We start from the raw sequence: 22300 nt of genomic DNA, 5'->3' as shown, positions 1-22300 counted from the left end.
TGCCTGTAGTCCCAGCCAATCAGGAGGCTGAGGTGGGAGGATTGTCTGAGCCCATGAGGCTGCAGTGAGCCATGATCACACCATTGCACTCATCTGGGAGACAGAGCAAAACCCTGTCTCACAAAAAGAAAAAAGAACTCAGCTTGAGAGTTCTGTGTTTGCCTTGGTTGCCTTTGACTGAAGCTCTGTGGCTGTCTATAGTAAATGTCACTATCGATGACATGCAGGGTGGTCCCCACATTGTGCCCCACTTGTCATGCAAAGTGGAATCCTTTCATGTTTCCCACCTGCCGTGTTACAGGCACATGACTGGATTCCACAAGGTCACACAGCTTCAGCTAGCTAGCTGTCCAAGCAACCTGGAGTGATACCGAGTGCCATTTTTGGACATTCTTTTACCACAATAGGTTTGTATCTTATTTGCATCATGTTTTCTTTCAAAATGGAAGCAGATAATGGAAAGGAAATGAACATTAGGCTGACAGTTACTTCTAATTTGTCTCCAGCTGTACACCTCTTTCAGTCTTCAAAACTATGCTAACCATAAAGGTCTATCTGTCACCTCCTGTAGAGAATTTTGTATTTTGTCACCTAAGTTAGCATAACCCACTGTATCAGGAATGCCTTCAGCTGTACTGGATAGATTAACAGTGACTTCTTCAACAGAGACCTTCAGTTAGGTTGCAAAACAATAAACCCAAAGGCATATATTTTCAGGGTTCAAGCAGCAGCCCACTGATGTCATCAAGGACTCAGCCTCTTTCTGTGAATACATCCTTCACAGATGGGATTCTCATCTTTAGGGTTGATGTCTTGTAGTCGTCTCTGCTTCAGCCCTAAATGTCACAACTTTACACAGCCATGTTCAATGCAGCTTCTTTGTCAACTGTCTTTAATAGGGAGTAGATTCCTTCTCAGAAGCTCTTCTCCTTCCTCATCAGCTCACTTCACTTTTATTCTCATAAGTCCGAGCCATGGCACCACTCCTAAACAGATTTTAGTAAGGAAGTAGAATTCCTTTGCTTGGCTTAGATCTATCGTAGTACATGCCCTGGGGTGGCTGCCGTGCCTGAGTATGTCGAATCCTGAGTAAAATCAGGGTCCTGTAAACTAAGCAAGAAGGGGAGCATTGCTATGGAGTAGAGCAGCGAAGGTGCCTGCCATGGCTCCCTTCTTTTTTCTAGTGCATTGTCCATCGCCCTGTTTTCCCAGAGCAACAGTAAGTTTTTGTTCTTTACTTTCAGATTATGACATGAGTCATCATATTTGGACAACCACAAAAAGGATGAATAACAATAACACCATTCTCAAGTGTATTTAACCACATCCTGCTAGGATATGCTCAGATTTGACTATGAGCTGACTGGTGCTTCTTGTCTAATGCTAGTTTGGCTAATACCATTCACTTTTTTTCAGTATGGGAAAATTCACTAATGTGAATAATAGAAAGCTCAAAGAGTGCTCATGGTTTTGTCCTCTGGATCCATACCTAGTGTAACTAACCCTTCTCTCTGATGTCCCTTTGTACACTTGGGACAGTTATCATGGCTTTCCAAGTCTCCTTTGCTTCCAGCATCCGGTGTTTCTTCATCTACCCTTCTTGTACTTTCATTTAGATGCCACACTATGTTCTTCAATGTTTATCTTGAAGCATCTGGAGCAGTAAAACAAGGGTATGATGGGACTATTGCATTCCTTATTCTGAACACAGGCTGCCTTATCGAACAACTCCAGTGGGCACCTTTCACGTTGTGTTCTATGTGAATAGAGTACCCTGGAGTGATATGGTGTATCAGCCTTGTCTGAATGCTGTGTTCCCAATAAGAGCTCCAATAATACTCTATCTTTGGGGAAAAATAAAACAACCTTAGAGCTATTTGCTTATTGAGCATCTCCAGTGAGAGGTTTGGTACATACCTCAAATTCAGCGCCCCAGAAAACAGAACCCATATCTCTGTACATTGTCCAAATAACACAAGCACACACATTCGCTATCTCAAACCCATAGTCTCCTGTTGTATCTAAGACTCACCCAGTCCAGTGCCTTTGTTCGGGCCTTCATCATATTTCACCTGGGCTACTGGAGTAACCTCCTAATTAGTCTCTGTGTCTGATCTCGGTATGCTGACATCTATGTAGTCTCCAGAGGGATTTTATTCATGCTGTTTCTCTGCTTTAAAAACTCTGAGAAACTCCCTTCTGTCGGACAAAAATCAGACTTCTGCGTGAGGCCAGGTGCACTCACACCTATAATCCTAGCACTTTGGGAAGCCAAAGTGGGAGGATTGCTTGAGCCCAAAAGTTCGAGACCAACCTGGGCAAAAAAAAAAAAGACCTCATCTCTTAAAAAAAAAAAAAATCATGCCTCGTAGTGTACACTAAGTACCCCCAGCTACTTGGGAGGCTGAGGTGGGAGGATTACTTGGGCTTAGGAGGTTGAGGCTGCAGTGAGCTGTGATTTTGCGCCACTGTACTTCAGCCTGGGTGACAGAGTGAGACCCTGTCTCAAAAAAATAACAAAACAAAAGCAAAAACAAAAAACTCCTGCATGATACACATACACGTTCATAATTGGGCCCATCCTAACTTTCTAGCTATTTCCTGCAATTTCCCCCTCTGCCCTCCGTTGGACTGATTTTATACCCTAGCCTTGTACTTATCCCTGGTTGCACATCAGACCTGGAAAACTTTCAGAACTCTCAAAGTTCAGCCCCCATCTTGACCTGCTTCTTGGGGCTGGGGCTAGGCGTGAGTAAATGTTAAAGGTTCTCTAGGTGATTCTGTATTCAACCAGGGTGAGAACCACTAGGCTGTGCCTGCCCTCTTGTGAACACACCAAGCTCTTGTATTCACCAACATTTTTACAGTTTCCTCCACTTATAATTTCTTTCTCTCCTTTTCTGCGTAAGAAAACCTTTTTCATTTTTTAATATCTTGATACTACCTCTTCTCTGAAGGATTGTCAGATCTCTCTCCTCCTCCCAAGAGTTGGTTGCTGTCTACTGCATTCTCATAGCAGTTTCTACATTTTTTGTTTATTTGTCAGTTGTGTGTGATTTAAAGGGGAGACCCTAGCCTTATCCATAGTGTGCCCAAGAACCTTGCATAATGCTTAGCATCTCATTAAAGTTTAAATAAAATTATACCATCTGCCATCAATGCTTGAAGAGACACTAGTCTGATCTATTGTATAGTTGTTAGGTAATTAGCTGAAGTAGCATAAGAAATTAGAAAGTAACTACCATGGTGTCGTGAGAGTCATATCTTGCCAGAGTACTTAGATTTTGTTCCTTGATAATATGACAGACTATAACAGGGAGGAATTGTTGGGGTGACTGTGCATTGAATGAATCCAATCTATCTGGATTTCCATGAAGTTCTTAATTCTTTCATAAATAGCTTTCTCAGTGATAATCTAGGAAACCATTGTTCCCATTGTACAATTTAAGTGGATGATGAAGGGACATTAACTATCCAAAAAAGACTTTATTATTAATAACGGATATAAATCAGTAGTATAATGCCATTGCAAAAGCATGAGGGAAGCCCACATGCTACTGTAATATAGGTTACTATTAAGTTTTGGTCACTATAGTTCATCAAGGAGATGGAGAAATGAGAAATGTGTGAGGATTCAGAGATGAATGCCAAAGGTAATTAAAGGAGTGAAAATGCTTTCTCTAAGAAAAGGTCGTGTAATTAAGGCAGGAGAAGGCTGAGAGACATGCTTGATTACTAATTTCATGTGCATAGACATTTTATCACATGGCTTCTTTATATCCACAGAAAAGTAGGCATGAAGAAATTTGCTTAAATTAGAATATGCAAGTGTTGGTTGGACATGAAGAAAATATTCTAACTGGATTACAAAATGCAGATCTGATCATGTTAGCCCCTAGTTACAAAACTTGAGGTGACTTCCCATTGTCTCTAGGGCAAAGCCTCCTTTAAACAAAACATTGTTTATCGGTTGGCTGATTTTTTTGATAAATCAAGCTTCCAGTGATTTTTTGTTTTAGGAAGATGACATACAACAATGGTTTGGGAGTCTTAATTTGTTAGAAAGTGAAATAATGAATGATAGAGAATCCATACACAGATGTGTCTCAACTGAGAGTGGGGTTACATCGTAAGTTAAAAAATCATTGTAAAAAATACATTTAATTCACCTAACCTACTGAGCATCATTGTAAGCCTCCCCTGTCTTAAACATGTTCAGAACACTTACATTGGCCTATAGTTGGGCAAAATAATCTAACACAAAGCCCGTTTTATAATAATGCATTGAATAGTTCATGGATATATTGACTACTGCACTGAAAGTGAAAACAAAATAGTTGTATAGGCACTCGAAATATGATTTCTACTAAATGCATGTAGCTTTGGTGCCGTTGTAAAGTCAAAATATCATAAGTCAAACCATCATAAGTTGAGGACTGTGTGTATGCTACATGAAAAAAATAGTTGAAGATAAATATTAAGAAGAAAAGGGGAAAACAAATGCAGAGCCAAAACTGCTTGTGCTGTGGTCCAAATGTACTTTTGGGTTAAAGCACAGCCTGAATCCAATCTATTCCATAATACAGTAATCATGAAGTGAAGGAACCATGGTATATCACAGTGTTCTGTCCTCTCAACAAGTTGTATTGAATAAGTCTGCATTTGTATATTTTGATCTAAAATAAAACATTTAAGATGCTTGTATCTTTTAAAATTTCCCTTCTACCATTTTAGGGATAATTGAAATTTTAATCTGTAATAATTTTAAATTTACATAAATTGCAAGAATACTAAAAGAATACCCATACATCTTATCTTAGTCTGCTTGGGCTACCATATATAACATAATATCAAAGACTGGGTATCTTAACAGAAATTTATTTTTTTCACAGTTCTGGAGGCTGGAGAGACTAAGATCAAATGGTTTGGTTTCTAGTGAGGGCTGTCTTCCTGGCTTTTAGATGGCTGCCTTTTCCTGTGTCCTCGTGGTAGGGGTGTGGGGAAATTTGGAGGAGGGATATCATTCAGTCCATAGCATACCCTTTACCCAGATTTACCTGTTGTTAACATGTTACCCCATTTGTTCTGCCCGCAATGCACATAAAATTTTGTTCTACCCACTTGAGAATAAATTGCATACATCATGGTCCTTTAACTGTAAACCCCTCAGAGTGTATTTCCTAAGAATGAAACTACGTTCTTTCTGAATCACAGGACAGTAACTACAGCTACAGTAACTTTAACACAGATAAATATTTTATCTAATATACTGTCCATGGTTTCAGGATGAAACTGTTCCACCTCAGATCATCAGGCGTTAGTGTCCTAAGGAGCATGCAACCTAGATCCCTTCCATGGGCAGTTCACAATAGGGTTCATGCTTCTGTGAGAATCTAATGCCGCCGCCGCTGATCTGACAGGAGGTGGAGCTCAGGCAATACTGCTCACTCATCCATGGCTCTCCTCCTGCTGTGTGACCTAGCTCCTAACAGGCCACAGACTGGTTCACAGCCCTGGGTTTGGGGACCCCTGCTTTATAGCATTTTCTTCTCCAGTGCAGATTCCAGTCAAAACCTGTATTTTAAAAAATGGCATCTGGGTTCCTCCATAAACAAAACTCTGCCAACTCTTTCTACAAGCTCCCCGTTTCCCACCCCTAATTTCAAGCCCCTGTCTCTTAGTTTCTGCTTCTTGGAGTACTAGAATCCCATTTGCCCTACAAAACACCTGCTTTTCTCTTTTTTAAGATAATCTTTTACGAAGATTTTTTCTGCCCTCCCTAAGCCCAGATGGAATTGACCCAGCTGGAAACCAAGAGGGCTTTCTCCTTAATTCCCCTCCACATCTTGTGCCCTAAGCGTACTGGAAATATCTTAGTTTGTATTCATGAGTGGTACATATCTGCTTCCCCTTCCCATCCACACCCCATCCCCTGCCAGGAGACTCTAAGCTCTTTAAAAGAAGGGACCATATTTTATTGGTCTTTGTATCCTCAGAGCTTAAAGATAGGATCTGTCACACAGAATGTACTTTATAAATATTTATTAGTCATCAATGGAATACATCACCCTAAAGAGCTGCTGAAGGAGGTTGTAGGGAGTCTGATCCTGAAGAGTTTCAAGAAGGAAAATGCCCCTCCAACCAGTGGTTCTAGGGGAAAGGGAATGAGCGCAGGGTGGGTAGAGCGGGGCTTGATCTCTAAGCTTGTTTGATTCTGTGATAAAGCATGGTGAAATCAGGCAGGACCTTTATATTTCTTAAGATTTTCAAGCTCACACACAGCTTTCAGGAGAATGTAGTCTAGATTTATTTATTTATTTATTTTATTTAAGAAAATTCTTTTGAGACCAAGTCTCACTCTGTTACCCAGGCTGGTGTGCAGTGGCGTGATCTTGGCTGACTGCAGTCTGTGCCTCCTGTGTTCAAGCGATTCTCCTGCCCCAGCCTCCCGAGTAGTTGGGACTACAGGCACATGCCACCACGCCTGGCTAATTTTTGTGTTTTTAGCAGAGACGGGGTTTCACCATGTTGGCCAGGCTGGTCTCAAATTCCTGACCTCAGCCTCCTAAAGTGCTGGGATTACAGTCATGAGCCACCGCGCCTGGCCTATTTTTAAATTTTTAATCTTGAACTAATTTTAGACTTAAAGAAAACTTGCAAAAATAGTACAGAGTTCCTAGAAACCCTTCACCCCACTTTCCCTAATATTAATAGCTTACATAACCATAGAACAATGATCAAAACCAGGAAATTAGCATTGGCACAATACTACTAACAACAGATCTTACCAACTTTTTCACTAGTGTCCTTTTCTATTCCAGGGTCCTGTCAAGGATCCCACATTGCATTTAGTTGGCATGTCTGCTTAATTGCCTCCAATCTCTGACAAATCTTTAGTCTGTCCTTGTCTTTTGTGATCTGGACACTTTGTAGGAGTAGTAGTCACTTTACATTATTACTACAGTTTCTTTATTATAGGCAGCCTGAATTATATAAATGAAAAATCAGTGACATTATTTTTAAGACACAAACTGAATGACTTTAAAAGGAGCACACCCTGCACATAGGCCTTGAATTCCTAGTTCTTTGTTTGGCTTCTGAATGTCTAGTAGTGATAATAATACCATTGATGCTGGGCCACACGTAGTTCATGGAGCACACATAAGTTCTCTATCAGGAGAACTTTAGTTTAGCATTTCTTAGCTTTTGTATGTTTATATTGTTAATTGTAGCTCAAGTGTATAGAACACAGTATATTTAGCAGAAATTTTCATAGCTTGACAATTTTCATCGACCACAGTTATCTCTCAGTGTTTGCCCAGAATGGTTAGTCAGCAGAAAAGCATTGAATTGGAGCTGATTCATTTCTGAGTCAGTGACAAATTTACTTTCCAAGCATAATATCTCTAGTTGTATAAGAAATTATAAAAAAGCATTATTTAGACCAAGGGTTAGTGAACTGTGTAAAGGGCAACGTAGTCAATACACTAAGTCCTCATTTAACCTATCAGTAGGTTCTTTGGAAACTGCAACTTTATGCCAAACAACATATAACAAAACCAATTTTGCCATAGGCTAATTGATATAAACAAGAGTTAAGTTCCTACAGCATATTTCTGGTCATAAAAACATCACCAAACTTCTAAATAAAGACTAAAACACTTTGAATATTAAACATTGGAATAAATGTAAGTTATAAATACTTTTAAGAAAGATTAAAAAAAAAAGGTAAGGTAATTATTACCTGCTTATTCCAGTTTACAGTTGTGGGTGGTAAACCTAAGCCTATCCCAGCAGCTTAGGGCCCAGAGTGGGAACCAACCCTAGACAGACACCAATTGCAGGGCACATTCACACACACACCCCCTACACTCACTCAGGCCTGGGACAGTATAGACATACCAGTTCACCTAGTGTGCACCTCTTTGGAATGTGGAATGTGGAGCACCTGGAGAAAACCCACACAGACACAGGGAGAATGTGGAAGCTCCACATGGACAGCAGCCCCAGCTGGGAATCAAGTTTTTTTCCCTCATCAACATTATAACGAAACAACACTGTTCCAAAACCTGCTGTACTTTGGGCTTTGCAGGCTATACAGCATCACACAACTATTCAGCTCTGCTGTTGTAGTCATGAATGGTATGCAAGCATGTGGGTATGACTGTTCAATAAAACACAGATTTAGACTTATAAAAATACATATACTCAAAATGTATATATTAGCATTTATCCTTGTCTCTCATTTTTCTCTGCAGGCAGAAGACTGATTTTTGAAAATATGTATTTGGGAGATAGTCACGTCCTATTGAATACCTTGTGCTGGTGCTGCCATCGAAAAATCTGGTTACATTCTGGGGAGGACTGCTACCACTGCAGGACTGAACCGCTTCGGCCGTGAGATGAGTGTCTGGCCTGAGCAGGCACACCATGAATAGATACACAACAATCAGGCAGCTCGGGGATGGAACCTATGGTTCCGTGCTGCTGGGAAGAAGCATTGAGTCTGGGGAGCTGATTGCTATTAAAAAGTAAGTTTGATCCTTCACTACTGTGATAATTTTATCTCTACCCTCACCATTTCCCGTCTTTGAAACAGTTCTAAAGGGGAGTGGATGGGATGCCTGGAGAAGAACCTTAGATAATGATTGCCATGGGTTAGATGATTATTGATTCTGTAACACTCATGTTAGAGGTATTAAAAACATTTCCACTTTAGATTTACTACTTTGCACATAGTAAAAGTACTTGTTATCAAAGTGTTTTCTCATATTGTGAGGTAGTAACAAGCAGGTTAATAAACATCATTTTACATGAGAGGAAACTGAAACTCCAAGAAATTAAGTGACTTCGTTTGGGCCATCCACATGTGTGTGGTGGTCTGGTGACTGCTGTCTCTTTCCCTCTGCCCCCTTTGCCCTTCACAGCCTGAGTCCAGACACACTGTATTAGTTATCTGTTGTTGTGTAACAATTTACTCCAAGACTTGGTTGTTTAAAATAACACACATTTATTATCTCAGTTTCTCTGGGTCAGGAGTCTGAACACAGCTTAGCTAAGTTCTTTGCCTCAGTATCTCTCATGAGGCTGTAGTCAAGGTGTTGGCCAAGGCTGGGGTCTCATCCAAAGGTTGGACTGGGGAAGAATCCACTCCTGGGCTCATTTTGTGATTGTGGGTTGATCTGTGGGTTGTTGGCCTGAGGGCCTCAGTTCCCTGCTGGCTGTTAGCGGGAGGCTGCCCTCAGTTCCTTGCCATGTGGGCCTCTAAAGAGCAGCTTACAACATGGCAATTTGCTGCATCAAGACATGGGGGTCAAGAAGGCAATGAGAGACTTGTAGTAAGATGGAAGTCGTATCTTGCTTTTGTAAATTAATCACAGAAGTGACATCCTTGTCAAATTGCTATATTTTGTTGGTTAGAAGCAAGTTGTCGAAGGAGAGGGGGTTCTAAAAGGCTCTGGGTAGCAGGAGGTGGGAGTCTCTGGGAACCACATTGGAGACTGCCACAACCATCTCTATCCAGTTGCCTTGTCAGCATCTATATTTGGATGCCCGGCAGACATTTCAAACTCACCATGCCCAAAACTACACTCATATTTAGCATATTCTCTCACTCATACGCCAAATTTGTTTCTTCTTCAGTGTTCCCTATTTCAATAATTGGCACTATACCCTCAAAACCTGGGAGTCCTCCTGCCTTCCCTCCCCATTATGCCTCACCTTTAGTCATCTAGTCCTGTGAATTCTACATAATATTTATGTGACCCACCTACTTCTGTATATTCCCACTGCTAACCTCCATTCAACCCATTACCATTTGCCTCCTCCACCATGAGGTCCTCCGCGCCACTAGGGCTCCTGGCTTTTTTTCCCCCTATTCATATCAGACCAAAGGGATTATTTTAAACATACAACTTCAATCATCTAAAACTACTTGACCAAGTGTTCTTTGTGTTCCATGAACATATCCCTTGCTCCCACCTGATGTCAGTGCAGTTGTAGTGCACAGCTCTATGCCTATGCCAGCACCCCACCCCAAGTGCGTGTGGGAGACTTTCAACCAACGTGCATTCTGTCCAGCTCCTTAAAAGGTTCCCAGCAGGTCTGAGCCAGTTGCCAACCTTGTTACTGACTTACTCATATACCCGTTATTGGGTTCCCTACCTCTCTTTTCTCAGTTTCCTGCTCCTTGCCCTGCTTCCTGGAATCACCTCCCAAATAAACTATCTGCACCCAAGTTCTTGCCCAGGCTCTGCTTTTGGAGGAATCCAAACTAAGACAGCTTCCAATGTCTTCCTGTCCGTTTTAGGATGAAGCCCCAAATGTTTAATGTGACCTACAAATTGCTGCATCATTTGGCTGAGCCACTGCTCCCTTCAGGTTCACTTTTATAGGCTCTTTTCCTTTCTTCACAGCACTTGGTACAGAAAATTATTGTCTACCTTCCTGCCATGATGTCAGTTTCATGAGGGATGTCTTTCTCATCATTGTCTCTCCAGTGCCTGACAAAACACCTACTGTACCACATAGCAGGGGCTAAATAATATTTGGGGCATGAATAAAGGATTTGATCACTCTACCAGGAGACAGTGTGGCAAGGACAGAGTGAACTGGAGAGATGGGAAGTTTGTTACTGGCCAGCAGTGAGACCTCAGGAAAGTCCTGTACCTTCTCTATTTCTCAGTTTCCTCAGCTGTCCTGTCTGTTTCACAGGGCTGCTATAAGACAAATGAGACAATGTGACTAAAATGCACTGAAAAATATAACCTTGAAACCTGGATTTCTGATTAACTCATGGAGTTTTCTTTTCTCCACTCAGGCTCTAGACCAGGGGTTGGCAAACTTTCTCTATGAAGGGCCAGGCTGTAAATATTTTAAGCTTCACAGGCCATATGGTCTCTTGCAGCTACTCAGTTCTGCCGTTGTAGTTCGAAAGCAGCCACAGGCAGTATATAAATGAATGAGTACGGTTGTGTTCCAATAAAATTTCACTTATAGAGACTGGAATTTGAATTTCACACAATTTTCACATCGTGAAATATTATTCTTCTTTTGACTTGTCCCCCAATTTAAAAAGGTAAATGTCGTTCTTAGCTCATGGCTGTACAGAAACAGATGGGGAGGTTTTGGCCCATGGGTCATAGTTTGCTGACTCCTGCACTAGAGGGTCTAGAACTCTGCTGTCTAGTGTGATAGCAAGTAGCCATATGTGGCATTTAAATTTAAATTTAATTAAAATTAAAATTGAGTTCCCACATGGTGCTAGCCACATGCCAAGTGCTCGGTAGCCACATTTATCTGGTGGCTACCATCCTGGACAGCACAGAACAGTTTCATCAATATAGAAAGTTCTACTGAACAGCTCTGGTCTAGATAGAATAAGCCTGAGAAAGTTCCTTCCAGGGCAAGGTTAACTGGTTAGTGTAGAGCAAGACACTAGTCCAGGCCTCTCTGGACTGCACCACACCACTGCTACTGGCAAAGTTTGTGACTTAGGATTGATTATTGCATTGCCATTTGAAAATAAATGCTAGTTTGGGATAGTATAATACTGGGTAGAAATTTAAACCCACTTTAAGTCCTGTTAATTAGGTTCAGAAGGAAAGCATTTTTCTAAAAGCAAAGTTTAATCTATTACTGAGAGTAAGTAATAGATTTTTGTGCTGTTTGTCCCTTTCTTCTCTTCTAGAATGAAAAGAAAGTTTTATTCCTGGGAGGAATGCATGAACCTTCGGGAGGTTAAGGTATTTATTAATATACCAAGGAATAATTTATGGATGATTAAAATAGCTTTGTACATGCTTAGATTTATAGTTGATATAGTCATTTCGTTTGAATTTTTTCACTAATGCTGGAAAGGGAGGCAAATGATAACATTACAGCTGAAGCAGAAGATTATGATGTAATTGTATATACTGTTATTAGAAAGCTTTCATCTTTAATGGATCTCTTATATCAATATATTTCAATATAAAGAAGTTGAATATGTTGATTTAGTGAATTATTATTGCCTAATTATTTTCTTAATTATTAACATAAAGGAAAATCTATTTGTTGAGTGTTTTTCCCTAAACATAATAGCAGTACTTACTTCAGTTTCTTGCTCTAATAATTTGCACTCCACTTTCTGTGAGGAAATTCATTGATCAAGGTACACCCATGTCAAGCATTGTGGAGCACAGATCTTTACTTTTATTCAGCCTTCTGACTGGATTCACTATTCTCCTTTCCCCCTGTACCTTCTTCTATTGATTTGGTTCCAATTTTTCTCTCTGTCAGAGTAGATTGACCACATTGAGTTTTACATGCATAATTCTCTTCCTTGTGCAGTGGAGTGGCGCTTCATCTAATTTTAGTCCTCTCACCCAGCCCTGTTTGAAATACCTAACAGAATATTGAAAAACACCCTTTCTTTTTCTCCAAAGGAGTCCTGTACATGGAAGTGGGGTTACAAGTCTAAAGCAGGGATCGGCAAATGTTTTCTGTAAAGGGCCAGATAGTCAGTATTTTATGCTTCTAGGACCAAAAGGTCACATTGAAGATGTTGTATAGATACGTGTGTAACAAAAGCAAAACAAATTTCCATAACATTTTATTCATAAAATATAAAATTTAATAATAATTTAGTATAATTTTCTGTATTAGAGGTCTTCCAATGAGAAGAATGATATTCTTTTTGAGAGGACATAATATTTAACTTAATTGGAGTTCAAAGTTAGTGTTCCCTATCATCAAACTGATGACAACCGTTCATTTATAAAAGTATTCTTTTTTATCTTTTTTGGGCTGGGTGTGGTGGCTCACACCTGTAATCCCAGCACTTTGGGAGGCTGAAGCAGGTGGATCACTTGAGGTCAGGAGTTCGAGACCAGCCTAGCCAACACGGTGAAACCCCATCTCTACTAAATATACAAAAATTAGCCAGGTGTTATGGTGGGCACCTGTAATTCCAGCTACTCAGGAAGCTGAGGCTTGAACCCGGGAGGTGGAGGTTGCAGTGAGCTGAGATTGTGCTACTGCTCTAGCCTGGGTGACAGAGCAAGACTCAGTCTCAAAAAAACAAAAACAAAAATATTCTTAGCTTGTGGACCATACAAAAACATGTGGTGGGCTGGATTTCACCCATGGGACATGGTTTGCCAACCTCTGTTCTAGAGAATAAAAGTTCAAGATGATCCAAAAACATCAGATATAAAAAAAAAACATCAGAGATAAAAAAACAAAGATAATCCAAGGACATTTTCTCTGTGACATGAAGTTCTGAGAGGTATCCATGGCTTGGATGTTAAACCTTTATTTTTCCATACAGCTAATTGTATATTAGTTCTATTGCAAAAGAGATTACTCATATAAACCGTTTAGAAAAACTGTGGGCACATAGCATCTTAGGAAGCAAGTGACTGCCTCAGCAAGGTAGTTGAAGAAACTGCTCCTCTAGCTGATGACCACCAGACAACTCTCACTCTTTTTCCTTGCCTGCACAGATGCCACATCGGCTGCCAACTGGGATCCTCCCCACCCCCACACCCCCGCGCTTGTTAAGCCTCACACAGACTTAGCAGCACTGGGCTACAGCCTAACCCTGAACACGGGAGGGAAGGCGGAAGCGGGTAGAAAGGAGGCACCTTACAAGATTCCTCATCCCTTCCTCCTTGCTGAGGTCCTTCTTTTGTGCCTACTGACTCAGAAGGGGAAGGGAAAGGAAGGTCACTGAAGGCCTCTTGTCACTATCATTTCTCATTTCCTGCCAGCTGCTTCATTCCAGCAGCAGAGGGAACTGAAGGGAAATCCTGGGTACTCACCGCATCACTGTTCCTTCTTCATTTCCTTTCTCCTTGCTTCTGCCTGTCTGTACATTTCCACGTCTGCTCGTGAAGACCCTGTGGACTTCAGGGAGATTCTGCACCTGACGGCCACGGCAGGGAGAGGAATCCCTGCTCCTGTGATGTCATGCGGGAATGGCACCTGGTGCTATTTTTCTTAGAAGGATAGCCTTACATGGCACTATGCTATTCTACACACCATCTTGAAACCATAGGCTGCCTATATTCTGCCTACTGTGTTCCTTTGCTGTTTCGGTTTTTTTTAACCATCTTAATTTTTTATGTCGGTAGGTTCTTGCTCCAACAATTTCTCCCTCCTTCCCATATCTTTAAACTCTTTTTTTTCCACCCGCTCGTTCTCTTTAGTCTATAAATGTGCCCACCATTCTCTCTAACCCAAAAAAGTCCCAAGCCCCTCTCCCCTTGAGTTTCTACCTCTTTCCTTTTCTTACATTACCTTCCAAACTTCTTTCTTCAGTGCAGCTTTCCCACACCCCAGTTACTTTTCAACCTCCTGGAGTCAGGCATCTCCCTCTGCAACTCTACTTAGGGCAGCAGATTCACCAGAAGAACTCAGCAGGTATATACCCTGCGTCCAAATGGTTTGCCCCCTGCCCACTTCTCCAGCCAAAGTCTTACAGATGAGTCTCCCTCAGAACCAAATTAGGTTGATTCTCATCCTTCATCCCCCAGACAGAGTCCTCCACTCAGTTTCCATGCCTCAGCTGCAGTGGGCTTCCCTCCTGACATGCCCTCTTCCTCCCAGCAAGCTCATCCAGGTGTCACTCTTCCTTCAAGTCACATCTCGGTTATGCTCCCACTGACCACTCAGGGTTTGCTGATTACTCCTTGACACATCTCTGATGGCCCTTGTTTCTGTCATTCCCTTGGCACTTAATATGATCTTTCTTATTTTATTAGATGTATTTTGTATCCATGTCCTGACTTTCCAATTAGGTTGTTTGCCTCTTAAGAGCAAGCACTGCATCTTAAGCCTCAGTATACCTGGGTGCCCAGTACATTGTTGTTTTAATAGTTAGAAACTGTTGATCAGTCCCTGATGTGGACAACACTGGTAATATCCAACTGAAAGCTTCATCCATGAGGATAAACAGTCCCCATTTGGACTGTTGATCAGGCTTAATTTCCTACTTCTGCTTCTCCACTCTGACACAACTGACCTGCCTCTATCTCTGCTTTGGAATCCTTTCCTGAGCCAAAATAAGATGCTTCTTTGGAAATACATCTTCATAAAGCCAGTCACATGACATCCCCCACACAAAATTACTTCTTCTTATTTTAATCTACTATGGACTTTCTTGTTCATGAGCCTCACCTAGAAACAAGAGCTGTGAGCTGCTGTAGAGTTGGGCCAGTAATTCATGGCTCCAAACACACTTCAGGCCAGGAGCTGGAGGCATCCCACTCCTTGCCTAGAATTCTCTCCCAGAAAAGCTTTAAAACCACTTCGTTTTCCACTGAATGAATTTTCCCCAAGGCTGCTCATCCACTAGCTACCTCAGGCATGCTTGTGATGCGTTTTAAGCAAACAGGCATAAAAGATAGCTGCGATCACTGAGAGTTTAGTGAATACTTACAAGTTAAGCAATGTTTATATTTGTTACTCATGGAGAACCAGGGATCCAACTCAACTAAAAGAAGTAATCAGCCCCTTTGGTCCATACTAGAAGGATCTAGCAAAACAATTGACCAAAACAGCTGAGGATTCCCTGCCAGAGAAGTATCTTGGCAGGAACTATTCTTCTGGCAAGGAAGCTCCAGAGAGTCTTATTTTGTTCTCTTTTACCGACCATATTTCATCTCTCTTGCCAGCTGCTTGAAGTAACTGATCATATTACACATTCCCAAGCTTTGAACCCTGGGTACTTTATCACTGAGTGTTCTTCTAGATGAGGATATTCGTTTTAACACTTTCCTCTTCACATGTTTTCTTTGTTTTATAAAAAAGGATGTTCTTTTTAGTGAAATTCAAAGATAGCAACTTAATATTGGACTCCCTTCTCTATGTATGAGGAAAGGGCTATTTTAATTAAAGGACTCACCTCACTGGCCAAAGTGACACTTGGAGGCTTTCATGAAGGAGACAGTCGATCAGATTCTGACTATCCAAACCAATAGTTTTTAGGTGTGTCTGCTGTACAAGAACAGGGATGCTGCTCACTAATACAGAAGTGATTGGTTCACTATCAACAGAACTAAGGATACATACAGAAAACAGTGTGCACATGGCTATACTCACATGTATGCATGTGTTCAGGAAGACAAAAGGTACATATGTGTGAAGATGAGTAATCAGAAGGCCATGCACCATTTTCTGAGCCACCCTCTAATTCCTCATCCACTGCCTGACTTTTTGCCTTTGTTCTTGGAAGCAGAGGGATTTCTCTTGTCTTACTGCAGGGTCCTTCCGTCTCCTTCTGGTCCTCTGTAACTCAAACTCACATTGTAAGAAGAAGTGCTCTATGCCTCGTGGACACACACATGAGTCCGACAAAAGTCAAGAGAAGCAGGCCATCAACCCTTTGTCATTTTGAACAATTTCCTATTCAAAGTGTCTGCAGCCTATTAGCTGGTGATCTCAGCCCAACACAGCTGCATTCTCCAGTGCTAGAAAAATCTAAGCTTCTTTTATTGATTCCCCTCTGGCTACTTCCACAGCCTAAATTCTATCATCTGGAGGGGGTGGGCCCAAAATAGCCCTGATACATTGCCTGGTGCTGGGGGCAGCTAGAAATACCAGTTACGGGTCGAATATGTACTTTTGTCAGTTCATTGAAGTAGTTTTCTATATAAGGTTACTATCAATTTCAGAGATATACTGTTTATTAAATTGTCAATAAAATATAATTTAGGACATTTCTGTGGTTCTAAAATTAGATGTTTCTTTCCAAGTATACATAGGATTACTTTTCTATTTCAACAACAGATTTTCTCTAATATTTGTTTTGTTTTGTTTTTCTTCCTTGCCTTTTAGTCTTTAAAGAAGCTCAACCATGCCAATGTAGTCAAATTAAAAGAAGTTATCAGGGAAAATGATCATCTTTATTTTATCTTCGAGTACATGAAGGAAAATCTTTACCAGCTCATTAAAGAAAGGTACAGTTTGGTCATCATTATCTTATTATAGAAATAAATAGGCAAAGCAAATGTGTTTTCTTTCTGCTTTTGTGTTTTCTTTCTCTGTCTCTTCTTTTCTTTTTGCATTATTCTGATTCTTTCTCCAATCCTTTAACATTCACGCTACTGGGCTTTAATGTTGAAAGCTGCCAGTTAGGTTTGGGGCCCACCCATATTTCTACTTTAGAGGTCCTCTGTTAGATTCAGGGAAACTTCTCAATGCAGTCGTTTTCTTGTTTTAAAGAGTTATTCATCCAGGCTGGGCGCAGTGGCTGGTGCCTGTAATCCCAGCACTTTGGGAGGCTGAGGTGGGCGGATCACCTGAGGTCGGGAGGTCAAGACCAGCCTGACCAACATGGAGAAACCCGTCTCTACTAAAAATACAAAATTAGCTGGGATGGTGGGGCATGCCTGTAATCCCAGCTACTAGGGAGACTGAGGCAGGAGAATTGCTTGAACATGGGAGGTGGAGGTTGGGGTGAGCCGAGATCGCACCATTGCACTCCAGCCTGGTCAACAAGAGTGAAACTCTATCTCAAAAAAATAATAATAATAATAAGAGTTATTCATCCAAAGAAGCTCAGATTTAATAGACATTGCAGTTTTCCATTCCCACTAGGACATATGGGCAGAACAACTAGAAGTCAAGGGTAGACACAGCTTCTTGGATTTTGAGACCTCTGTTGAAAAGTCCTAGGTTTATTTCAGTTCCTCTCTTGCTGCAGTACTCAGTTGCTTGCATGCTGGCAAAAGGAGGCTAATAAGAAATTTACCTGTGACGGTAATTTTGAACTTTAAAGGTGAACCATGTGGAACCTCTTGGGCACATTTTTTGTGGCAAAATGAATGCCATTCTCAGTACCCCTCTGAGTGATCTGAGTGAACAAATATCATCTTTATTGACAATGACAGCAGTGTGCTGTGTGTTTTGCTCAGCCAGGAGGAAAATATTAGCCATTGCATTACATAAGGGCTTCATCTGGAAGACCTCAAATTTTCCCCACCAAATTATTTTAAAGTTTTAGTTTATATCATGGAGAGAGGAGATTTTTTTATTTGTGTATGCTATGTTGGAGGAAAACTTTTTTTTTTGGCTTACTATCGAATGTTTACTCTTTTCGTTTTTGTAACATGTGAATATATTTGGTGTTTATAAGGTAGCCCCCCTGTATAGACAAATGGTATTCTTTAGTATTTATTATCAAAAGATCTGGCCTTTGATTTATAACTTTGTTTTCCTCTGCCTCATACAGAAATAAGTTGTTTCCTGAGTCTGCTATAAGGAATATCATGTATCAGATATTACAAGGACTTGCATTTATTCACAAACATGGTAGGTGATTCGGAGTGTTGTGCTTTTGAAGAGCAGTGAAATGTTGTTATCAAGTAGAAGTTGTAGGAAACATTAATATTTTTTGTAACTGACTGCCAGAAAAGGTTAAAGAGGTAAGAGGCTGACAATGGATTTTAAAATATATTAACTTTTATAACTTGATCTCTGAATTTCCCTCGTTACTTATTGTGTCTGTATGTTTTTATTCTGTAGGCTTTAACATTAAGCTTGTTGGTTATAGATCTAAATATTATTCCTGACCATTGACTAGTATGTTAAATGAAAAACTTACAATTAGAATTCTGAGAAGTTTCACATACTATGTTTGGTCCACTAACAGTGCTTCACTGTTATTTCTCATTTTTCTAATGTATTTATATTTCAACTTGTTTCAAACGAGTTTCAAAGTAGTCTCACAAAATGTATGTGACACAGGAAAATAGAATAAATTTAAAATTAGCAAACTAAAAAAAGAGACAAAGGCAAAACATGGTGTGGATATAGCCAGAGGTGAGGTTAGTCCTCAAAATACATGCCAGCAAGTTTTATTTCAGTAGAAGAAGCAGGCTAAGATTTGATTGTGAGCTCGTTGTGAGACCATACAAAATGTGAAATAGTACCAGTTACAACACACATAGGTAAAAACAGACCAGTTGCCCAAGAAAAGCAGAACTATTCTTGATGCCAAGACCAGGGAGAAGCTTTTTTCATGGACCCTTTAGAAAGGATGGTATGTAACATGACTTTATCATAAACACAGTGACGGGTTTTAGAGGGCAGTTTGATATCAGTGATATCCCTCAGTGGAGGCCAATTACATCACCTAATCAGAGAAAACATTTCTACAGGGGCCAGTCTGAGTTGTTCTACAGATGGTCTGGTTAGGCTGGGGAGAAATTTAGAATATCCGAATGAACGATGACCACATACCATTCTGGAAATCCCCCATCACTGTTGTTCTTAGCTGAGCTTTTGAAAGGTATTAAGAAGCAATGAGTTTGAGGTTCTGTTTTCCAGCAACTATCTGGAGTATTGCTGTTTGTCGTTACTAATTAGACACAGACCCAGCTGGGGTTGGATCAGTACTTGTGAGCACAGAGCCACCAGATGGATGTATCCACAGGTGGGTCAGAAGTCTTCGCAGGAGGTCATTTGAGGTCATTGTAGTATACAGACAGATGGGCCAAGCTGATTTTGCATAGGTAGAAATCCATTTACTCTCAGTCCAAGGATGTTGTTGCCATTGTCAATATTGTACCAAATGAGTTTTATTACTCAATAAGGAGACTGGGCTGAAGCCCTTTGATAATATAGTCAGTTCAGATTTTTAAACTTTTTTTAAGAGATGGTCTCTTTATGCTGCCCAGGCTGGCCTTGGACTCCTGGGCTGTAGCGATCCTCCTGCTTCAGCCTCCTGAGTAGCTAGTTTAGATTTGATGTAAATTGACAGTGAGAAGAAAAGACCTTGTGCTGAAGAAGGTGGCATAGTACATCTGGGATCATTACCAGCCTGTCCTTTACTTCCGAGGTAGCCCCTTACAATTAGAGACTAAATGAAACATAGACAAACTTAGGCTATCTACAAATCCTAGTCTGCCTTAGGCACATACTGAGTAATCAGCATGTCATGCGCAAGACTGAGTCAAATTGTGAACCAGTTCTAGTCAAAAGTTTCTAGTACAAGTTTTCTCTGATTCCACTGACATTTGTAGAACTAGCACTTGGGCCTTTATTCACAAGAATTCACAAGAGATAGTGTGAATTTGCAAAACATTAAAAACTTCTGGCATGGTATCTTAGGGACAAATAGGAGAAAGGTCACTTACTAGATTAAGAGCTCAGGAAAAAAAAATAATGAGAACTCAGTGGGATTCTCAAAAGAGATGGCATATTTTCAGATAGAGATCAGTCATTGTGTCTCAGTTATTCAGGCTATTTTCTCAGTACTGGGAACTGAATGGTAGACTTAAACAAAAGTTAATATTCTTTGGTTTTCTTTTCTTTCTCATTTTTGTTGCTGTTCTTTAGACCCAGATACTTGTTGCCAGAAAGTAGCCTTTTGTCCAGGCTTCTACCTAATCAAATGTATGCATATATATATATATATATACACACACATACACACACAAACACATAGACCACACATAAGCACCCCAAGCCCCAAGACACGTGCATACACATGCAAACATCTACATGTACACATACCCACATGCATATATACCTACATATACATTCATCTTACATACACACACACACACACACACACACATCTGTAGTACATAATTTAGCATCCATATATTACTGTGTCAAAACAGTCTGTGGAACTGCACTGTGTTTCCCTCTATGCACTAGACACTCAGACCACAAGGTACCAGGGAAGGCTCAGTTTATGGAGAAGGTTGGACCTCGGCTTTTATAACCTCAACACCATTGCCATTACCAGAGATTCTTGTTGACACTTTTCCTCAGCAATTAAGTGCCCAGTTCCAGTTTGAGCTTAACATTTTATCTGTTACCTTATTTCCTTTCCAATTTATCAGGTAGAACGAATAGGTGATATCTAGTCTTTACAAAAAAGAGGAAACTAAGGTTCAGAGAGGTTCAAAAACCTGTGAAAGTTCCCATTACAATAAAGTGGTTGAGTAGAGATTAGTTCAGATAGCCTATGTCTGTTTGCCACGCTTGATTAGAAAAACCTGTCTGTGCTCAGCGAGAACAAGAGAATAAGAGGTGAAGAAAATAATAATCATTGTAAGTGGTATAGATACTAATTTCAGTCTTGCTCTGTCACCCAGGCTGGAGTGCAGTCATGCAGTCTCGGCTCACTGCAGCCTCTGCCTCCCAGTTTCTAGTGATTCTAATGCCTCAGCCACCGGAGTAGCTGGGACTACAGGTGCGTGCCACCACGCCCGGCTAATTTTTATGTTTTTAGTAGAGATGGGGTTTCACCATGTTGGCCAACCTGGTCTCGAACTCCTGCTGTCAAGTGATCCACCCATCTTGGCCTCCCAAAGTGCCAGGATTACAGGAGTGAGCCACTGCACCCAGCCCCTATCCTATTTTCACTGATAATGATTTTTAGAAACTGTTTAATGGTTTTTGTGTGGTATTGACTTTGGTTAAGTGCACATGTATCTCTATATTCCTTTCCTTCAGCAATGGAAAAAAAGCACTTAAAGCACTTCAAAGTCACATGAATTTCTGGCTTGTCTCTGGTAGCCCATTCTCACTGTGAGGAGGTACATTTTGCCCCTGGGGAGTAGACTCCTCTGAGAGGGGAGAACAGTGCTGCAGTTAGTTGCTATGGCCATACTTCGTGTCACTGAGTATTTCCTCCCCACAGAGAATGAAAATGCAGCTCTACTTGGTGCTGATTGAGCAATGCCAAAGCATATGTCCTTTGCAGGAATTAAATAATTAATGCAAATAGTCTGTTTCAACTCTGACTTGACCTTACAGATATCCAGGTCACACTTATCCGTGCCAGAAATAGAAATGCATTGGGCAGTCTGAAGGACAATGTTTTGCACCAAGAGATGGTTCTCTGCCTCTGTGTTTCCTCACTGTCTTGCTGTGCATGACCTTGAGACAGCCCATTGCCTTTCTATGCATTGCTGTCCTTGTAGCCTTCTTGATAAAAACATTGTAGGTTTGAATTTAATAATATCTGGGAAATTAAAGTTTCCATAGCAGGAAAGTATCCTATATAAATTCATAGTGTTTGAAGATTCTCTGGTTATTTCCATATATTCATATCCGATTCATCAATAGCAAAATGTGGTAGAGGGGAGAAAGCCTTCTTTGTAGCTTGATGTTTTCCTTGCCCAAGGGTTATTAATGAAAAAGTAAGCACACACATTTTCTGCCAGGATGAAAGAAAATCCCTCTGTTATTCAACTGGCATATAGGACTCTGAAATTAAATTGAAGGTCTGTTCCTGTCTTCTGGAAGTCAAACAGTTTTCAACAAGAAAGTTCTTATCATAACAGCATTTTGCTGTTGCGTG

General features: G+C 40.7%; 1 protein-coding gene across 3 annotated transcripts in view; it reads left to right on the top strand.

Moving 5' to 3' along the window:
• CILK1 (ciliogenesis associated kinase 1) overlaps positions 1–22300 on the top strand; it is a 61078-nt gene that overhangs the window by 12584 nt on the left and 26194 nt on the right. For 2 of the 3 annotated variants that reach the window (XM_017858231.1, XM_017858230.1), the window contains exons 2-5: positions 8259–8531; positions 11690–11744; positions 16819–16940; positions 18215–18294. In XM_017858231.1, the coding sequence (XP_017713720.1) occupies positions 8431–8531; positions 11690–11744; positions 16819–16940; positions 18215–18294 (358 nt within the window). In that variant the 5' untranslated portion in view covers positions 8259–8430. Of the gene's footprint in view, positions 1–8258; positions 8532–11689; positions 11745–16818; positions 16941–18214; positions 18295–22300 lie in introns of those variants that run through there. The other variant, XM_017858232.1, reaches the window with a different exon arrangement.

Source organism: Rhinopithecus bieti, unplaced genomic scaffold, assembly GCF_001698545.2.
Source record: "Rhinopithecus bieti isolate Rb0 unplaced genomic scaffold, ASM169854v2 scaffold_48474, whole genome shotgun sequence".
Classification (NCBI taxonomy): Eukaryota; Metazoa; Chordata; class Mammalia; order Primates; family Cercopithecidae; genus Rhinopithecus; species Rhinopithecus bieti.
The sequence above is the reverse complement of the archived record's forward strand: the minus strand, read 5'-3'. Positions and strand labels throughout refer to the sequence as shown.